Raw genomic sequence first — 19,985 nt, forward strand, 5'->3', positions numbered from 1 at the left:
ATGCCTCTTAAATATTGCAATTGTATCAGCCTCCACCACTTCCTCTGGCAGCTCATTCCATACACGTACTACCCTCTGAGCGAAAATGTTGCCCCTTCAGTCTCTTTTATATCTTTCCCCTCTCATCTTAAACTTATGCCCTCTACTTCTGGACTCCCCCACTCCAGAGTAAAGACTTTGCCTATTTATCCAATCCATGACCCTCAATTTTGCAAAACTCCATAAGGTCACCCCTCAGCCTCCGACACTCCAGGGAAAACAGCCCCAGTTGGTTCAGCCTGTCCTCATAGCTCAAATCCTCCAACCGTGGCAACATCCTTGGAAATCTTTTCTGAACGCTTTCAAGTTTCACAACATCTTTCCGATAGGAAGGAGACCAGAACTGCATGCAATATTCCAACAGTGGCCTAACCAATGTCCCTGGATAGCAGCAACATGACCTCCCAACTCCTGTACTCAATACTCTGACCAATAAAGGAAAGTATACCAAATGGCTCCTTCACTATCCTATCTACGTGAGACTCCACTTTCAAGGAGCTATGAACCTGCACTCCAAGATCTATTTGTTCAGCAACAATCCGTTGGACCTTACCATGAAGTGTATAAACCCTGCTAAGATTTGCGGTCCCAAAATGCAGCACCTCACATTTATCTGAATTAAACTTCATCTGCTACTTCTCAGCCCATTGGCCCATCTGGTCAAGATCCTGTTGTAATCCAAGGTAAACTTCTTTGCTGTTCACTACACCTCCAATTTTGGTGTCATCTGCAAACTTACTAACCATACCTCTTATGCTAGCATCCAAATCATTTATATAAATGAAAGAAGTAGAGAACCCAGCACCAATCCTTGTGGCACTCCACTGGTCACAGGACTCCAGTCTGAAAAACAACCCTCCACCACCACCCTTTGAACCAGTTCTGTATCCAAATGGCTAGGTCTCCCTGTATTCCGAGAGATCTAACCTTGCTAACCAGTCTCCCATGGGGAACCTTGTCGAATGCCTTACTGAAGTCCACATGGATCACATCTACTGCTCTGCCTTCATCAATCCTTTTTGTTACTTCTTCAAAACACTCAATCAAGTTTGTGAGACGTGATTTCCCATGCACAAAGCCATGTTGACTATCCCTAATCAGTCCTTGCCTTTCCAAATACATGATACATCCTGGCCCTCAGGATTCCCTCTAATAGCTTGCCCACCACTGACATCAGGTTCACCGGTCTATAGTTCCCTGGCTTGTCCTTACCACCGTTCTTAAACAGTGGCACCACGTTTGCCAACCTCCAGTCTTCCAGCACCTCACCTGTGACTATCGATGATACAAATATCTCAGCAAGTGGCCCAGCAATCACTTCTCTAGCTTCCCAGAGTTCTAGGGTACACCTGATCAGGTCCAGGGGATTTATCCACTTTTATGCATTTCAAGACATCCAGCATTTCCTCCTCTATAATATGGACATTTTTCAAGGTGTCACGATCTATTTCCCTACAGTCTATATCTTCCATATCCTTTTCCACAGTAAATACTGATGCAAAATACTTGCTTGGTAACTCTCCCATTTTCTGCGGCTCCACACTAAGGCTGCCTTGCTGATCTTTGAGGGGCCCTTTTCTCTCTCTAATTATTCTTTTGTTCTTAACGTATTTGTAAAAACTCTTTGGATTCTCCTTAATTCTATTTGCCAAAGCTATCTCGTGTCCCCTTTTTGCCCTCCTGATTTCCCTCTTAAGTGTACTCCTACTGTCTTTATACTCTTCTAGGGATTCACTCTATCTATCCTTATCCTATCTATATCTGACATACGCTTCCTTCTTTTTCTTAACCAAACCCTCAATTTCTTTAGTCATCCAGCATTCCCTATATCTACCAGCCTTTCTTTTCACCCTAACAGGAATATACTTTCTGTGGATTCTCGTTATCACAGTTATTGCCTTTGCTGTTTGAATTCATGTATTGCTGGACATCGGAGTGTGTCTGGGAAAATTAAACAGTGAAAATTCACAACTGATCTTGGAGGAACTGTTTGGGCGAAGTTCACAGCACAGAAACAGATAAGTGAATTGTTTTAAGTGTGTGGGTTCTTTCTTGATTATACTTAACTAGAAATATGTCTTTTGATTAAACTTAAAATATAAGCCATAACTATTAATTTAACCTGGTGCAGTGTTTTATAGAGGAATAAAATGGTGTTATTTTCTGGGTCTGTAGATCACGAAGGAGCAAAAATGTCCTTTACTAGAGTGACATGGGCTTGTCAGTTGTGGGAGTTCAACGAGAATTTAAGGGTTACTGCTGATTATATTTGCAATAGATGCTGTTGATTGAGAATCCTATCAGATCGGATGGATTGGTTGGAGACACTGTTAGAGGCAATGAGGAATTTGCAACAGCAACAGTATGTGATGAATGGCAGTTATAGGAAGAAGGAAAAGTCACAGATACAGTCACATAGATGGGTTAACTCCAGGAAAGGTAAGAGAGGTAGGCAGCTAGTACGGGAGTCTTCTGTGGCTATCCCCATTTCAAACAAGTATGCAGTTTTGGAAAATGTAAGGGGTGATCGATTCACAAGGGAATGTCGCACAAACAGGAAAGTTTCTGGTATTGAGACTAATTGTAATGCAATGAGGGGTTTGTCAGGTTCCAAGAGATCAATTGTGGTAGGGGACTCTCTAGTCCAAGACGTTTCTGTGACCAGCAGCGAGAAAGCAGAATGGTGTGTTGTTTCCCTGGTGCCAGGATCAAGTATGTCTCAGAGAGGATGCAGAATGTTCTCATGGGGGAGAGGGGCCAGCAAGAGGTCATTGTCCACAATGGAACCAACAACATAGGAAGGGAAAAGGTGGAGATTCTGAGGGGAGATTACAGACAGTTAGGCAGGAATTTAAAAAGGAGGTCCTCAAGAGTAGTAATATCTGGATTATTCCCAGTGCTATTAGCTAGTGAGGGCAGGAATAGGAGGATAGAGCAGATGAATGCATGGCTGAGGAGCTAATGTATAGGAGAAGGATTCACATTTTTGGATCATTGGAATCTCTTTTGGGGTAGAAGTGACCTTTACAAGGAAAACGAATTGCACCTAAATTGGAAGGGGAGTAATATACTGGCAGGGAGATTTGCTAGAGCTGCTCGGGAGGATTTAAACTTCTAAGGTGAGGGGGGTGGAGATAATGAGGAAAGAGATCAGTCTGAGACTGGTACAGTTGAGAACAGAAGTCAAACAGTTATGGCAGGCAGAGACAAAGTAGGACTCATAAGTTAAACTGCACTTATTTCAATGCAAGGGGCCTAACAGGGAAGGCAGATGAACTCAGGGCATGGTTAGGAAAGTGGCACTGGGATATCATAGCTATTACAGAAACATGGCTCGGGGATGGGCAGGACTGGCAGCTGTAATGACAGCATTACAGTTGTACTGAGGGAGAATATTCCAAGAAATACATCCAGGGAAGTTACTTGGGTGGAACTGAGAAATAAAGAGATGATCACCTTATTGGGATTGTATTATAGACCCCCAAATAGTCAGAGGGAAATTGAAAAACAAACTTGTAAGGCGATGTCAGCTATCTGTAATAACAACAGGGTGGTTATAGTAGGGGATTTTAACTTTCCAAACATAGACTGAGACTGCCATAATGTTAAGGGTTTAGATGGAGAGGAATTTAAGTGTGTACAAGAAAATTTTCTGATCCAATATGCGGATGTACCTACTTGACCCACCCTTGGGAAATCAGGCATAGCAGGTAACTGATGGGTCAGTGGGGAAAACTTTAGGGCCAGTGACCATAATTCTATTAGATTTAAAATAGTGATGGAAAAGGATAGACCAGATCTAAAAGTTGAAGTTCTAAATTGGAGAAAGGCCAATTTTGACGGTATTAGGCAAGAACTTTCAAAAGCTGATTGGGGGCAGATGTTCGCAGGTAAAGAGTGGGCTGGAAAATGGGAAGCCAATTCTAAAATGTAGAATCCCTACACATACGGGTGGTTGAGTGGACAAAAAATATATCACGAAACACATTCCAATAGCATCAGTTCACAGGCTTCAATGAGGTGTTCCTTTCTCTTCCCAAGCAAAACCATCTGCTCTGATACCCTCCTTTCAGATTTTCAGTTCTTGTTAAGGAGGCAGAGAACTTACACATTAATTGTTCAGTTTCAGGCATTGGTTAGATGCATCAGCTGATAGCAAATGGTGGGAGAAAACAACTGACCATCTCTACGTGTGAAATTCTTTGCTGCAGAGATATACAGAGTCAAGTCCTATTTCTTCCAGTCTGAAGACTCACTGTATTATTCATACACACACTGAGGATATCATAGAGACGGGACGAAGCGTCTACAACACAAATTCCCAGTTCGGCGAACAGAACCATAACAACATACACACACTGTTCAGCTTCCCAAGATCCAATTAGAGAACTGTTGTCAGGTTGATGACCTCTGGTATCCACAACTGGTCACAATTGCACAAACCAGTCAATCAGCAATTTGTTGCCAGCCAAGTCTTACTCTCTGCACTCACAATGTCTTCTCTCCCCTCCCCAACTGCTTGAACAAAGCAATGTAAACACAATTCACAATGAATTCCAGAAACGTTGTTTTAGTTTTTATGAAGTTCTTTAAACAGGGCTTAATTTTTAAAACAATCCTTTTCAATGCTCAAAGAAAAATAAAAAGATTAAGTTATTACAGGACTGTAAATCCGATTGCTTGCCTGTGCAGACAGACAGTCTGTGCAACCAGGGGCTGGCATTTAACCTTTGCCACCAGCACATCTTTTGTCTGAACAGAGGGAACAAATATCTTTTCTCATCATATGTACTGCATCACTGCTGTGTACTTCCCATGAAAATCTGTTGAGCAACTCCTTTTAAGCATTTCTCTCATAGTCCAACATTTTTCTGCACGAAAGTGTCAACTCCATCTCAAATCTAGCTAGGGATGCAAATTTGATACGTCGCATACTGGAAAGCTACAAGATGACAGACTGAGCTATCAAGCTGAAACAAAAATACATAATTTTTAAAAACTTACAAGTTCCGCTGGTCAAGCAAGTCCAGTAAGGTATCTATTAGCTTCTTATAATTCCTAAACAACAAAGAGAATTCTTAATTATGGGCAACATTGAACACAACCCTCATTTTTCATTTACAGGCAATCCCACTAAAGTGCTGGCGTCATTTCTGAAAATCACTACTTTAAATAAAATGATTAAGTGAAACATGGTTTCCCATAAGAATTAATTAATACCAGGGTTATGTTCCTGCAAATTCTGTGAAGTATAAAACAATGCCCAGGTTGAAATACTGTATCACACTATGTATTCCTTGCTGAATTAACTTACCAACTAAAATAAACCACTAAATCTAAAAGGAAATACCATATACAGTTACCAACATGGTATTGTATAAAATAATTACACACCAGTATTGTACATGAAGATTCATAAGGTTCCAATAAGTGGCAGATATTGATCAATACAAGCATCAGCTCACCAAGAATATCTGCACTGTCCAGTCTCAAATCTAGCATTTCAATGCACAACAGAAGGCTACAGCTATGAGTTGAGAAAAACCTTGGTCCAGATAAAAACAGGTTTGGGACAGGAACTGAGGGAGTCAGGGTGGGAGCTTGTGGGAAACTAGGCAGAGTACCAGGGCAGATAAAGAATCTGGCTTAGGCAGGTGGAGAACCAGAGCAAGGGGCAGCTGAAGACACCTCAGAATCCCGACACTGTAGAAGCAGGCCATTCGGTCAATCAAGTCCACATTGACCCTCCGAACAGCATCCCACCCAGACCCAACACTTTACCCTATCCCTGCAACTCATGGCTAATCCACCTAGCCTGCACATCTCTGGACACTATGTGCAATTTAGCATGGCCAAACCACGTAACCTGTACATCTTTGGACTGTGGGAGGAAACTGGAGCACCTGGAGGAAACCCACACAAACACAGGAAGAATGTTCAAATTCCACATAGTCGCCCAAGTCTGAAATCAAATCTGGGACCCTGGCACTGTGAGGCTGTAGTGTTAACCACTGAGCCACCATGGCACCTCTGGTCACAATGGTCAACAGGGGCCTTATAAGCAACAATGGAGTAGGAGCATTAGGAAAATGGTCATTAGCACATTGCAGGCCACATAGGAGGAAATTGGTAAACAATGTTAACATGAAACAATGTTAAATGAATACATGAACACAAATTTATTACGCAATTCTTTATCCAAAACACTTGGGACCAGCTGATTTTCGGAATTCAGAATTTTTCAAATTTCTGAATAAGTGCCAGTTCAACGATGAAATTTTAAAAAATATTACTGAACAGCAGACTCACTGTGAGGAACTGGCCCTGAGAGAGAATTGAGGCCTGCCAATGCTGGGTCACCCCCCCTTCCCCCCACCCAATCTGAGTGACACGCATTGAGTGGGTGTGGAGTTGGGTTAACTGTCTGCATGCCAAACAACCTTGTTAATGAGATAAGAATTTCACAAAAAAACCTTTGGATTTTGGAGCTTTTCAGATTTCGGATAAAGGGTTGTCAACCTGTACTAATGTTAAAACAGCTTTGAGTGGGTCGACTGTTCTCTACTTGCCTTAAGGACTCATTATTTCTTGCTACTTGGTTCTGAATTCCATTTTCAATCTCTTCAGCAGTGAGAAGAGGCATTATAGAACTTGGGTTATTTGCCTGGGACAAGGATGCAGCTATTTCCACGCAACGATCTGAAATCTGAACAGATGAGCTACAGATTAATTACTGAATAACCTTTTTAAATCACAAGGAAATTAACAAATTGTGCAAAATATTCTGTTCAAGTTCAAAATAAGGAGCAGTTTTTATGTAATGGGCAATGTCCCTGACGTAGTTTTCCCATTTTTTTTGCACATTCACAAATTAAAATTTGGCATGTGAAATCAACAGAAATTGCAAATCAAGTTGCATCTTAACACCTGAAAGAAATTCCTCTTTCCTAAACCCCAAATGACTTGACATGAAATCACATGATTATAGGTTCTAATTAAAAAGGCCAGATGTTATTCTTGCACAACCCTTCCCTTAGTAAGCTCTTAAACCAGAAAGTTTGATCGAAATCCAATTTTTTGTTTGACAGAAATCTAGAGCAGTAAAGTTGTCATCTAAAAATAGCAACAAGAAAGACTTGAACCCCGAAGATTGTGTTTGCATGTGCTTTCACTTTCCTGGTTCCATCTTGTTGTTACTGACTCTCCCTTCGATCTGAAAGCAGCTGAGCATTGACCCAACTCCTTCTTCTCTGTCTTTCCAAAATAAGCAGCCTCCAAGCATACAGGAGAGAAATTACAGTCTGTCTCATTAACTTTAAACTGTGTAGACCATACTAAAGTCCTCCAACTGGCCTCCATTATCAGCTCCTAGAAGTTGACACAGCATGAAGAGGAGAGAAGCTTGATTTCATGCTCAAATGTTGAGCATTTTCTTACATTCAAATGAGAGGAAAAAATATTCCCAGAAATTTGCCTGACGAGAGCATCAATAATTACTTACTCCAAAATCTAGGCCGATGGTTTCATACTGTCGATGTATCTTCTCTGCAAGGTCATCAAATAAACGTACTATGGAAGGCTTCTCCAAAAACATTGCTTTGCTGAGTCCTGAGGAGACTATTGCTGGCCATGTAGCAACAATGCAGTCCCAGTCATGAAGATTGGCCAGGCAGACTCCATTGTGATTACCAAGAAGACAGTACAAAGCACCCTGGTTTGAAATATATACAGAAGAAATATTTTAGTCTCAAATGTACCAGTCTGTCATTGTCTTTGGGTACAAAGTACACCACTGACATATAGAAAGATAACATCAAGTCAGATGGGATATTTGTTAACAGAGGAACCATATACAAATTGATACAATAGGACTGATATTGGTACTATGATAATGCTTCAAGACATATCAAAATACTTACTTTCAATTGTTGTTGACTTATATTCTGTCTGTCAGGATGCAAGTATTCCAGCACCAGTGGAATAAGATCTCGACAGCAAAAATTGTAAGTCCCCAAGGCTGTGAAGAAAACTTGCTGGGCTTTACTACGCACCTGCAAATGCATAGAACCATTGAGAAAAGGCAGGACAATTTTTCCACGGTTTAAATTACAATTTCTTATTCAGGAAATTATTTAAAGAATCATTTAACGAGTGATGAATTGTAAATCTGACATTTTAATAAATAAGTGTATCCAATGCCAAAATTCCGAATCGCTTTAGCTGCTCGGTAGGATTTAAACTAGTAAGGTGGGAGTGGGGGTGGGGGTGGGAGTTGGGGGGGGACCCAGGAAGATAGTGAGGAAAGAGAGAAAGAGATCAATCTGAGACTGGTACAGTTGAGAATAGAAGCAAGTCAAACAAACCATATTAGCAGGCAGGAAAAGGTAGGACTAATAAATTAAACTGCATTCATTTCAATGCAAGGGGCCCAACAGGGAAGGCAGATGAACTCAGGGCATGGTTAGGAACATGGGACTGGGATATCAGAGCAATTACAGAAACATGGCTCAGGGATGGACAGGACTGGCAGCTTAATGTTCCGGGATACAAATGCTACAGGAAGGATAGAAAAGGAGACAAGAGAGGAAGAGGGGTGACATTTTTGATAATGGATAGCATTACAGCTGTACTGAGGGAGGATAGTCCCGGAAATACATCCAGGGAAGTTGTTTGGGTGGAACTGAGAAATAAGAAAGGGATGATCACCTTATAGGGATTGTATTATAGACACCCTAATAGTCAGAGGGAAATTGAGAAACAAATTTGTAAGGAGATCTCAGCTATCTGTAAGAATAAGAGTGTGGTTATGGTAGGGGATTTTAACTTTCCAAACATAGTGTTAAGGGTTTAGATGGAGAGAAATTTGTTAAGTGTGTACAAGACAATTTTCTGATTCAGTACATGGATGTACCTATTAGAAATGGTGCAAAAATTGACTTACTCTTGGGAAATAAGGCAAGGCAGGTGACTGAGGTGTCAGTGAGGGAGCACTTTGGGGCCGGCGACCATAATTCTATTAGATTTAAAATAGTGATGGGAAAGGATAGACCAGATCAAAAAGTTGAAATTCTAAATTGGAGAAAGGCCAATTTTGACGGAAGTCGGCAAAATGTTTGAAAGCTGATTGGGGACAGATGTTCGCAGGTAAAGGGAAGGCTGGAAAATGGGAAGCCTCCAGAAAGGAGATAACGAGAACCCAAAGAAAGTATATTCCTGTCAGGGTGAAAGGAAAGGCCGGTAGGTATAGGGAATGCTGGATGACTAAAGAAATTGAGGGTTTGGTTAAGAGAAAGAAGGAAGCATATGTACAGTATAGACAGGATAGATCAAGTTGAATCCTTAGAAGAGTATAAAGGAAGAAGTATACTCAAGAGGGAAATCAGGAGGGCAGAAAGGGGCCATGAGATTACTTTGGCAAATACAATTAAGGAGAATCCAAAGAGCTTTTACAAATACATTAAGGTCAAAAGGGTAACTAGGGACAGAAGAGGGGCCCCTCAAAGATCAGCAAGGCACCCTTTGTGTGGAGCTGCAGAAAATGGGGGAGATACTAAATGAGTATTTTGCCTCCATATTTACTGTGGAAAAGGATAAGGAAGATATAGACTGTAGGGAAATAGATGGTGACATCTTGCAAAATGTCCAGATTACAGAGGAGGAAGTGCTGGATGTCTTGAAATGCATAAAAGTGGATAAATCCTCAGGACCTGATCAGGTGTACCCTAGAACTCTGTAGGAAGCTAGAGAAGTGATTGATGGGCCTCTTGCTGAGATATTTGTATCAATGATAGTCAAAGGTGAGGTGCTGGAAGACTGGAGGTTGGATAACGTGGTACCACTGTTTATAAAGGGTGGTGAGGACAAACCAGGAAACTATAGACTAGTGAGCCTGACGTCAGTGGTGGGCAAGTTGGTGGAGGGAATCCTGAAGGACAGGATGTGTTTGGAAAGGCAAGGACTGATTAGGGATGGCCTTATGCATGGGAAATCATTTCTTACAAACTTGATTGAGGTTTTTGAGCAAGTAACAAAATGGGATTGATGAGGGCAGAGCGGTAAACCGTGATCTATATGGACTTCAGTAAGGCGTTCGACAAGGCTCCCCATGGGAGGCTGATTAGCAAAGTTAGATCTCATGGAGTACAGGGAGAACTAGCCATTTGGATACAGAACTGGCTCACAGGTAGAAGACAGAGGGTGGTGGTGGTGGAGGGTTGGTTTTCAGACTGGAGGCCTGTGATCAATGGAGTGCCACAAAGATCGGTGCTGGATTCTCTACTTTTGTCATTTACATACATCATTTGGTTTTGTGCATGAGAGGTACAGTTAGTAAGTTTGCAGATGACACCAAAATTGGAGGTGTAGTGGATAGCGAAGAGAGTTACCTCAGATTACAACAGGGCCCTGACCAGATGGGCCAATGGGCTGAGAAGTGGCAGATGGAGTTTAATTCAGATAAAGGCGAGGTGCTGCATTTTGGGAAAGCAAATCTTAGCAGGTCATGTCCTAGGGAGTGTTGTTGAACAAAGAGATCTTGGAGGGCAGGTTCATAGCTCCTTGAAAGTGGAGTCGCAGGTAGATAGCATAGTGAAGGCAGCATTTGGTATGCTTTCCTTGATTGGTCAGAGTATTGAATACAAGAGTTGGGAGGTCATGTTGCTGCTGTCCAGGACATTGGTTAGGCCACTGTTGGAATATTGCATGCTATTCTGGTCTCCTTCCTAGCGGAAAGATGTTGTGAAACCTGAAAGGGTTCAGAAAAGATTGACAAAGATGTTGCCAGGGTTGGAGGATTTGAGCTATAGGGAGAGGCTGAACAGGCTGGGACTGTTTTCCCTGGAGCGTCAGAGACTGAGGGGTGACCTTATAGAGGTTTACAAAATTATGACGGGTATGGATAGAGTAAATAGGCAAAGTTTTTTCCCTGGGGTCGGGGAGTCCAGAACTAGAGGGCTTAAGTTGAGAGGGGTAAAATATAAAAGATACCTACGGGGCAACTTTTTCACACAGAGGGTGGTACGTGTATGGAATGAGCTACCAGAGGAAGTGGTGGGGGCTGGTATAATTGTAGCATTTAAAAGGTATTTAGATGGGTATATGAATAAAAAGGGTTTGGAGGGATATGGGCCAGGTGCTGACAGGTGGGACTAGGTTGGGTTGGGATGTCTGGTCGGCATGAACTGGTTGGCCGAAGGGTCTGTTTCCATGCTGTACATCTCTATGACTATCTCATTTGCTTTTTATACATCGAGTGAATAATGTGAGTAAACATGTTGCAAGTTAATTATACATAGTTACACATAAAATGAAAAGCATTCAGGTATATTTCACCAAACTGCCTTTTTGAAAGTTTTGTGGAAAAGGTTTGTCATACAAAAGCAAGAACAGAATACGTCAAATGCGGTCCACATAATTCAGCCGTATTGTCTAATTTACTTTTGTCGTCATTTGTACCTTTTTTTAATACTATTTGTTTACTTAAGGTCATATGGATATTTTTAGATCTTCATAGATTTTCTTTATCAATTCTCCTCTCACCTTATGGGAGGAAAAAAGCCTTAATAAATAGAAACGCTGCCAAAACTTACAAATATATGAATTAAGAACAGACACAGACCATTCAGCTCGTGCCTGCATGGCCATTCAACAAAATCACAGCTAATCTGTTTCTGTTTAATTCCACCTATCCCTCAGATTCTTATTATATGAGGGAACTGAACACTACCTACACTGTCTTAAAAATTTTAAAATGACTAAGCCTCCAGCATCTTCTGTGACAATACCAGCCCTTCATCTCGGCCTAAAACAATGACTCCTAATTAAGGACTTTGAGGTCCTTAGTTCTGGACTCATCCACAATAGGTAACATCAGAACTCTTCTAAACTAACAGTTGAAGTAAGCCCAGTTACCACTTGTGGTGTAGCATAATGTACCATCATTTATTACACCATGGATTTCCAATGCTCCACAAATAAATTTGTTAAACTCTTAAAAGACTATTTACTTTCATAAATATAAAGGAAGGAAAATGAACATAATAAAAGGAGGTTAAAAAAGGAATATAAAGAAAACATGGTATAATCGTGTATGAGATTCTAAATTCAAATTTTATGATTATGGCTACTTTTTACTTGCCAACCGGTAGTATGATTTTGAGTTGGCTAGTTTGAGGGGCATATGGACACAGTTGATGAGAGTTGGGAATATCTGTTAAATACTATGGCTTGCTAAGCAGAATAACAAATTTTGAAACAGTGGAAATAGTATGAGTTTTCATGGACAAGTTGCACAAAAAAGTATTTTTTTAAATCAAATTGAAATTTAATCTAGCTTTCTTAATTCAATGAAACTGCAAGCAGTTTAACAGTTAAATCAATCGTAAGTGGGTCCTTGGCTAACAACTGTAATTGGCAATTGGCTAACTGGTTGTAACTCGTGGTTCTGAAGGATACATATTAGCAAAAAGAAGAAAAGGGAAAATTTGTGCATAGGGAGAAGTAGATGCTAAGTATTTGAAACCACGTAGCAACAATTTAAATAACTGAAGTCATAAGTTAATGCAGCGCTATGATAGCCAATTTGCTATGGGAGGGTGATGAGCTGATGGTCTCTGTAAGAGCTAGATTCCCCAAGAATTTTAGATCACATTAAAAAGAACAGTTGGCTACCAGTCTGGGAGATAAATGATAGGACAGCAAGAGGAATCAATAGGCTTCTCAGGGTGAGTCTCTATTTAAACAGCTTAATTTTAGGTTCAAGAACATTTTGACTGCAGAACAGAAAACATTTCCCTCAAACAGCTCATTTGAAATTGTGCATTTTGATGAAAGGGGTTTAAAACTTGTGAAATCAGGGACTTTTAACAAGTTTTAATACCAGTGAATAACATTCGAACCAAGAGACCTCTAACCTGAGATGGCTATGTATAAGATACTAGAGTCCTGTGTTCAACATTAGGATAGTTAGAGGAAATTTAAAGGAATAATTTTGCCTGAAAAAGAGGAAGCCACAAGAAATCTCAATTTTTGTAAACTATAAAGCAGTACTCAGATCAATCTTCTAATTTCTGATAAGAAAATGATGCGGGATTTTGCACAAATGGATGCAAAAGGAAAAAGAAAAGTTGGTTGAGATTACAAGTAACTGCGTTAATTGCATCTTTCAAAATCATTCAAATGATCTTGAATGCAATGAGAATGAATGAGAGAGTCAGGAAATAGACACTTCTATCCAACCAGTCCATGCCGACCATAATCCTGAACTAAACTAGTCCCACCTTCCTGTGCTTGGTCCATATTCCTCACAACATTTCTCATTCATTTTACACACCCAAAAGTATTGTAAACATGCTAACTTTACCTGCACCCACCATTTCCTCTGCAAGTTCATTTCACACAAAATGTCCCCCTCATGTCTTTAAATCTCTCATCTCACCTTAATACCCCCAGCCTTGAAACCCCCATCCTAGGAAAAAGACACCTGTCATTCATATCATCAATACCCATCATGATTTTATGAACCTTAACAAGGTCACCTCTCAGCCTCCTATGCTCCAGTTAAAAAAGACCCAGTACATCCTTAAAACTTAAACTCCACTCCTGGTAAATCTCTTCTGAACCCACTGCAGCTTACTAATATCCTTCCTGTAACAGGGCAACCAGAACGGGATACAGTGGTCCAGAAGTGGCCTCACCAATGTCCTACACAACCTCAAAATAATGTCCCAACTCCTATACTCAAAGATCTGAGTGATTGTTTAAAAACCAGTTGTCTTTTGATTTAGCTTTGGTAAAAATTCTTCTGACATAAACCACAAATATTATGGATGCATCCATTTCATTAATTTTTCTGATTCTAAAAACTAACATTACTGGTCTCTACCAATATCATAACAGGGGTTAAATAACCTCTTAAGAGTTAAATAAAAACCTGAAATATGTAAATAATGAAGGGAATAATAAACTAGATCCACTCATTCCATATACTAGCATTTGTCATTTGGCGACTTCAGGATGCCATGCATCTCCTAGATATAAAACACAGAAAATGCCATTTTTGCTTCCTTGAAAGCTAGCTCAGGGTATCTGGAGTGACTGCAGAATGTATGCAAAAAGACAGAATTTCCTTAAGTGGATATTCCAACAGGTGGTCACCCTATAACCAAATGGGGTCCAACAAAACATTAAGTGCATGAGTCTGGAATTATAGTTTTCAGTAATGTTACTGGAGGGTGGTGTAGTTGAGAGAAAATCCATGACAATGTGGGAAAATGGATGCACAGGAAGCAAAATAGCATACAAAGTACAATAGACCAGATGAACAATCAATTTCTGCAATGACCAATTTGTGTCTTGCATGGTGTGCTGCTTTCCCATGTTGCTGGGTAAAGAGATGTCACAACAGACCACACCATGGAAGAAAAGGAAGACCTAGACATCATGGTCCAGACTTTAACTAATGGCATATGTAGGAAGAGGTTAAAATCCTATATATAAATTTCAGGACCTACAAACAAAGTTTAAAAGCACAATTAAGTAATAGTGATCTCTGGATTACTTCCCATATTACAAGTGCCAGTAAGAGCAGTAGACTAAAACAAGTGTGGCTATAGTATGCGGCTAGATAAAAGAATTAGGAGATTCTACAGATTTCTGGGCTTTGGAGATCAGATTTCTAACACGAGGCAATAATGCAAAATCAACGGTAACAAGGCTGTGACCAATGCCATTAGAGGGAAGTTCATTGATGCTATGGAAGAAGTTCAAACCGATTTCACAGGGAACGGACACCTAGGTAAAACATGTGAGGGGCAAATTAGGTGGGACAAGTGAAATATACATCATGGCAAGCATTTGAAAACAGTGATAAGTAAGTTCTGAATAATTATGAAAAAAGACAAAGGCAAGTCAAATGTGAAAATACTTCCAATTGTAAAAGGTTTAATTTCAATGTGTTAAAATAGGATCAGGATGAGTCGAAACCAAAGACTAGCAGATAAAGCTATAAAAGAGGAATTTGAAGCCTTAAAAGGGAGAAGGTAGGAAACGTACTGGGAAGGCTGAGTGTGTTTACGAAACAGTGCAAAGCATCCAAAGTTGCCTGGATGATTAAAGAAAAAGGAAGCTTATGATAAATGCCTAGTTCATTGTACAGTAGCTGAATATGAAAACTCCAGGAGAATTGTAAAAGAAAACCGGTCAGTGGAAGATCAATAATCAAATAACGCAGATTCAAAGTAGTGCAGAAAGGAACCAGAGATGACACAATGACAAACAAACAACAAAAGTTGGCCTCATGATCTGGAAGGTGCTGCCTGAACTTTTTATTTCTTTATTCTTCTAACTTACCCCAAGATTCTATACTTAAAATGATGTGAAGGTCTGGAATGGGGACTTCTTGTTATTTCTTTATATTTCTAATTTATTCCTAAAAGAATCCATACCTAGGTACCCTTGTACCTAAGATGGCGCCATAAGCGGGAACTTTGCAAACCTTTCACTGTCCTCATGTGAGTACGTGACAATAAACTTCAGTTTACTTCCACTGTTAGAATTAATAACAAGTCTCAAAATGGCACTGGACAAATAGTTGAAGTATTACAAATTCAAGGGCTCGAGCAAAAGGAAAGAACAGGCAGACTCATTGGATAGCTCTTTCAAAGAGCTAGCACAAGCATAAAGAACTGAATAGTCCCTTTATATATCATCCCATGATTATAGTTTTGAATCAAACTTGGCACATGGAAATGTCCTGAATTCCGGTCAACAATGTTAGTAGGCATGGTTCTAGAATACGAAAACATGCCAAGGAATGAACAGGAAACAAATTCCAACCATTTGAATAAATTATATTAATAGGATTTGTTGCACACTAAACCTGAGAAAAAAAGAGAGAGGCACCACATGAAGATATACAGCAAATATAATGACATAAGGTATTATATACATATGGCTTTACAGACAGAGATCTATAAGTGACAAACAGCAAAAGCTATGAAAAAGCAGCTTCTTGGACAGGATAGTGTGTTACAGTGACAGCACTAATAACAATACATACATATTTGAGCTTAGGAATATCAAAAAATTATGATAAATATTAAGGGAAAGGGCAAACTACAAGGAGTCCTGGGGAGAAATAACATTGCTTGTAAATTACATTGCAGAAAAACTGCACTGGAGGCAGTCCACAGAAAGTTCATCCCAGGTAGGGAGATGTTGAGTAGATGGTGTTCTGACTCTTAGAATACTAGAAAGGGTAGATTAGATTAGATTACTTTGATGCAGACAGATTGTTTCCCCCTGTGGGGAGTTAAGGACCAAAGGGCATAACTTTGGAGTAAGGGGATGCCCATTTAAGAAACAGCTGAGGAGAATATTTTTCTTTGCTCAGAGGTTACTGAATCAGTGGAATTCTTTACCACAGAGGGCTATCAAGGCTGGGTTATTAAGCATATTGCAGATTTTTAATCACTAAGGAAATCAAGGGTTTCAGGGATAAGGCAGGAAAAATGAAATTGAAGATGATCAGATTAACTATGATCTCACATGTTACACACAAGTACAAATGGAAAAAGGTCAATTTAAATGGAAGTAGAGGAATTTCATGCAGCTGCATTAAACATTGAAAGTGTGAGCACCAGTACGTAAACCATACAAGTGGCAAACAAAATTCTTTGCTTGGAATCAAAAGCATGGTGGCTCACTGGCTACTACTGCTGCCTCACAGCACCAGGGACTGGGGTCCAATTCCAGTCTCAGGTGACTGTCTGCATGGAGTTGACACATTCTCCCAGAGTCTGCGTGGGTTTTCTCCAAGTGCTCCAGTTTCCTCCCACAGTCCAAAGATGTGCAGGTTAGGTGGATTGTCTATATTAAATTGCCTATAGTGTCTGAGGATATGCAGGCTAGGTGGCTAAGCCATGGAAAATGCACAGTTTCAGTGACAGGGTCTGGGTGGGTTGCCCTTTAGAGGATTGGTGTTGACTTGATGGGCTCCTTCCACACTGTAGGAATTCTATGATTGTAAAAGCAATGAAAATAAATAAAAGGTGGTAACGTTTCCCTTGTACAAGACCACAGTTAGGCTGCAATTAGCCTAATATATAGTTATACTCACATCAATATGGGAAAGCAACAGAAATCTGCATCAATGTTATCAGAGAATATAATGTTGAGAAATGTTGTTAATTCTATCCCAGTGTAGCCAAGGGGTGGTCAGATAGAGATCTGTAAGATTATCAAGGGATGGCAGACCATCCAACATAGCCTTATATAAAACAGAGCCACACTAGAGTTTTCAGGTGAGGGCTGCTTAGAATGTGTATGTGCATGCATTTGGGCGAAAGGGCGGGGAAGACAGACAACAAAAAAGAGTTAAAAGGGAAAGCAACGCCATAACTAAATAGAATGTAGAATTTCTTACAATAAACAAATACAACCATAAGACATAGGAGCAGAAATTAGGCCATTTGGCCCATCAAGTATGATCTGCCATGATTGAATAGCTGTAAATTCCTCAACCTCATTCTCTTGCCTTCTCCCCATAATCTTTGATCCCCTTACCAAGAACCCATCTATCCCCGTTTTCAACATACTCAATGACGTGGCCTCCACAGCCTTTTGTGGCGAAGAATTCCATAGATTCACTAAACATGAATTCCCCTTCCATACAGGCAAAGGGGAAACTAGATACGTGTTTGAAAAAAGATTATAAATAAATGGGCAGGGAGACACATTCAGTCGAGCACAGGGAACAAGACTTCAAATATTAGACACAATAAATTCCAAGAATTAAAATGAGTCACCTGACTGTATGTGCTGGTTGACAATAGCAGGAGATCTCGCATCAGGTCACTGTGTATTGTTTTGTATTCACAGCCTTCAACAGTCAAAGTTCGCAGCTGTACACGAGAAACAAAATAATGATCACTTTATGCAAACTGGAATGGGTTAACATTTTGAAATTATAAGAAGGTTTGAAGTTTTGTGAAAAAAATGTTGAATTAAAATTTATTCAAAAGTTTAAATCCATATAGCTTGAAAAATGTATTCACATTAATTCCAGAATAAATGAGACCAAGTTATGTAGTCTACACAAACCTCGTGTTGCAGCATAACTCGATCAATCAGCAGTGCTCGGATATGCTGTTTCTTTCCATGCAGCTGTATATTAAAAAGAATTGGAAAATTAATTTAGACAATATTGCAAAATAGATTTAGTGAATTAGCATAATATCTACATCACTAAGGAATTACCTGAAATAGATGAAAAAATTTTCAGGAATGGCAAATCTGCAAGTAGTACTGAGTAGCATGTAACAAGAACCAATGTTGTGCTCTAACTGCTCTGATGTACATAAATGATCACAATGCAAAAAAAGAAAAGAAAGTGGTCATAAACACAAATGATACAATGTGAATTTGATAAACTGAAAGGGAGAAGCAACCCAATCTATAGGTCACACACGTACAGAATCTTAAATACTGGGGGAAACCAAAGAGAGCCATGCTTCTATAATGTTAGTTAGAATTATCGAAGAGACTAATACCAAACTCAATACTGACCATTTCCAATCAATAGCAAATAAAAGTAAAGCAAACATAAATAAATGGTACAGCTGAGGTTGAGGCAAAGCTGTACAGATAGCACTCTGATCAGGTTCATTATCATATAATGGTTAACTCTTATTGAGGTATAATGGAAATATCCAAATTCCAGCAGGACCACAAATCCTAATGTCAGTTGTGAGGACAGCTCCATAACCTTGAACCTTAAAGGCTGGCAAATGAGAAGCTACACGTTAAAAGATAAAAACATACATTTATACGGAATCTTTCATCTAGAAAAATATCCAAAGGTGCTTTTATAGATTTTTTTAAAAAAGGAACAAAAACCAAGGTGGAATTGTTAAAATAACAAACCAAACGTTTGATATGAACAAAGAGCAGAGAAACAACAGGAATACTACTATTTAAGTAATGCCATTCCATAGAGTCAAACAAGTGTTCCACCACAAGAACTCCCATACCATAGGCTGTATCTACCATCAGAACTAGTTTCTATCTACCCCATTAGTAATTTGCAAAATCCTAAAATCTATGAAAATCAACTGTGGTAAATGATTTGTCACCCTGCCAACCAGTGACAGGCCCACAAAAGCAAAATCGACCAACGGCCAGAATGCCCCAGTAAGCTGACAAGCCAAACTAGACAGCACTCGCAGTCAAGTGAATACACTTCAAGCTCCCACTAACAATGTCAGAGCAACACAACTACCCCAAAGCCCAGAGGGCTGTTTCATAACTCAGCAATACCGAGTTAAAAATCACACAACACCAGGTTATAGTCCAACAGGTTTTACTGGAAGCACACTAACTTTCGGAGCGTCGCTCCTTCATCAGGTGATAGCGGATCCTAACACAATTTATAGCAAAAATTTACAGTGTGATGTAAATGAAATTATAGGTGTTAGGATTGAGCCCTCTACTATCACCTGTTGAAGGAGCGACGCTCCGAAAGCTAGTGTGCTTCCAATTAAACCTGTTGGACTATAACTTGGTGTTGTGTGACTTTTAACTTTGTTCACTCTAGTCCAACACAGACATCTCCAAATCAGCAATACCAAAGCCACACTAACAGCAGGTGAGACAGAAAGGCACCAGTAAAAGCAGTGCTCCCAGGACAAGACAATGGAAGCACCTCACCACTTCAGAGGAGACATTGACGCCTACCTGTGAAACCATTGATACTGTCAGGATGTTGCATCGTGTGAAGGAGCAGAACATTGCTCTGATAACTATTTTCCAGTTGGCATCATTTTAACTAGATTATTCCATTTCCAAATACATTGTATTTTTCCCATTTCTAATGAGTCTTATTACAAAAACTGGTCTCATCCTCAGCTTTGGGAAGAGAAATTCTCATCTCCCTGTACAGACGGTCAGTT

General features: G+C 39.9%; 1 protein-coding gene across 1 annotated transcript in view; it reads right to left on the reverse strand.

The window, feature by feature from the left end:
- The window catches only part of LOC132819766 (proteasome activator complex subunit 4-like), a 190,210-nt gene that overhangs the window by 72,206 nt on the left and 98,019 nt on the right, over window positions 1-19,985 (reverse strand). Inside the window, exons 25-30 of the mRNA XM_060831502.1 lie at window positions 18,139-18,201; window positions 17,844-17,939; window positions 7,959-8,090; window positions 7,541-7,750; window positions 6,609-6,745; window positions 5,044-5,097 (exon numbers count right to left, since the gene is read on the reverse strand). Coding sequence (XP_060687485.1) covers window positions 5,044-5,097; window positions 6,609-6,745; window positions 7,541-7,750; window positions 7,959-8,090; window positions 17,844-17,939; window positions 18,139-18,201 — 692 coding nt within the window. The remainder of the gene's footprint in view (window positions 1-5,043; window positions 5,098-6,608; window positions 6,746-7,540; window positions 7,751-7,958; window positions 8,091-17,843; window positions 17,940-18,138; window positions 18,202-19,985) is intronic.

The sequence above is a fragment of the Hemiscyllium ocellatum genome, chromosome 10 (assembly GCF_020745735.1).
Source record: "Hemiscyllium ocellatum isolate sHemOce1 chromosome 10, sHemOce1.pat.X.cur, whole genome shotgun sequence".
Classification (NCBI taxonomy): domain Eukaryota; kingdom Metazoa; phylum Chordata; class Chondrichthyes; order Orectolobiformes; family Hemiscylliidae; genus Hemiscyllium; species Hemiscyllium ocellatum.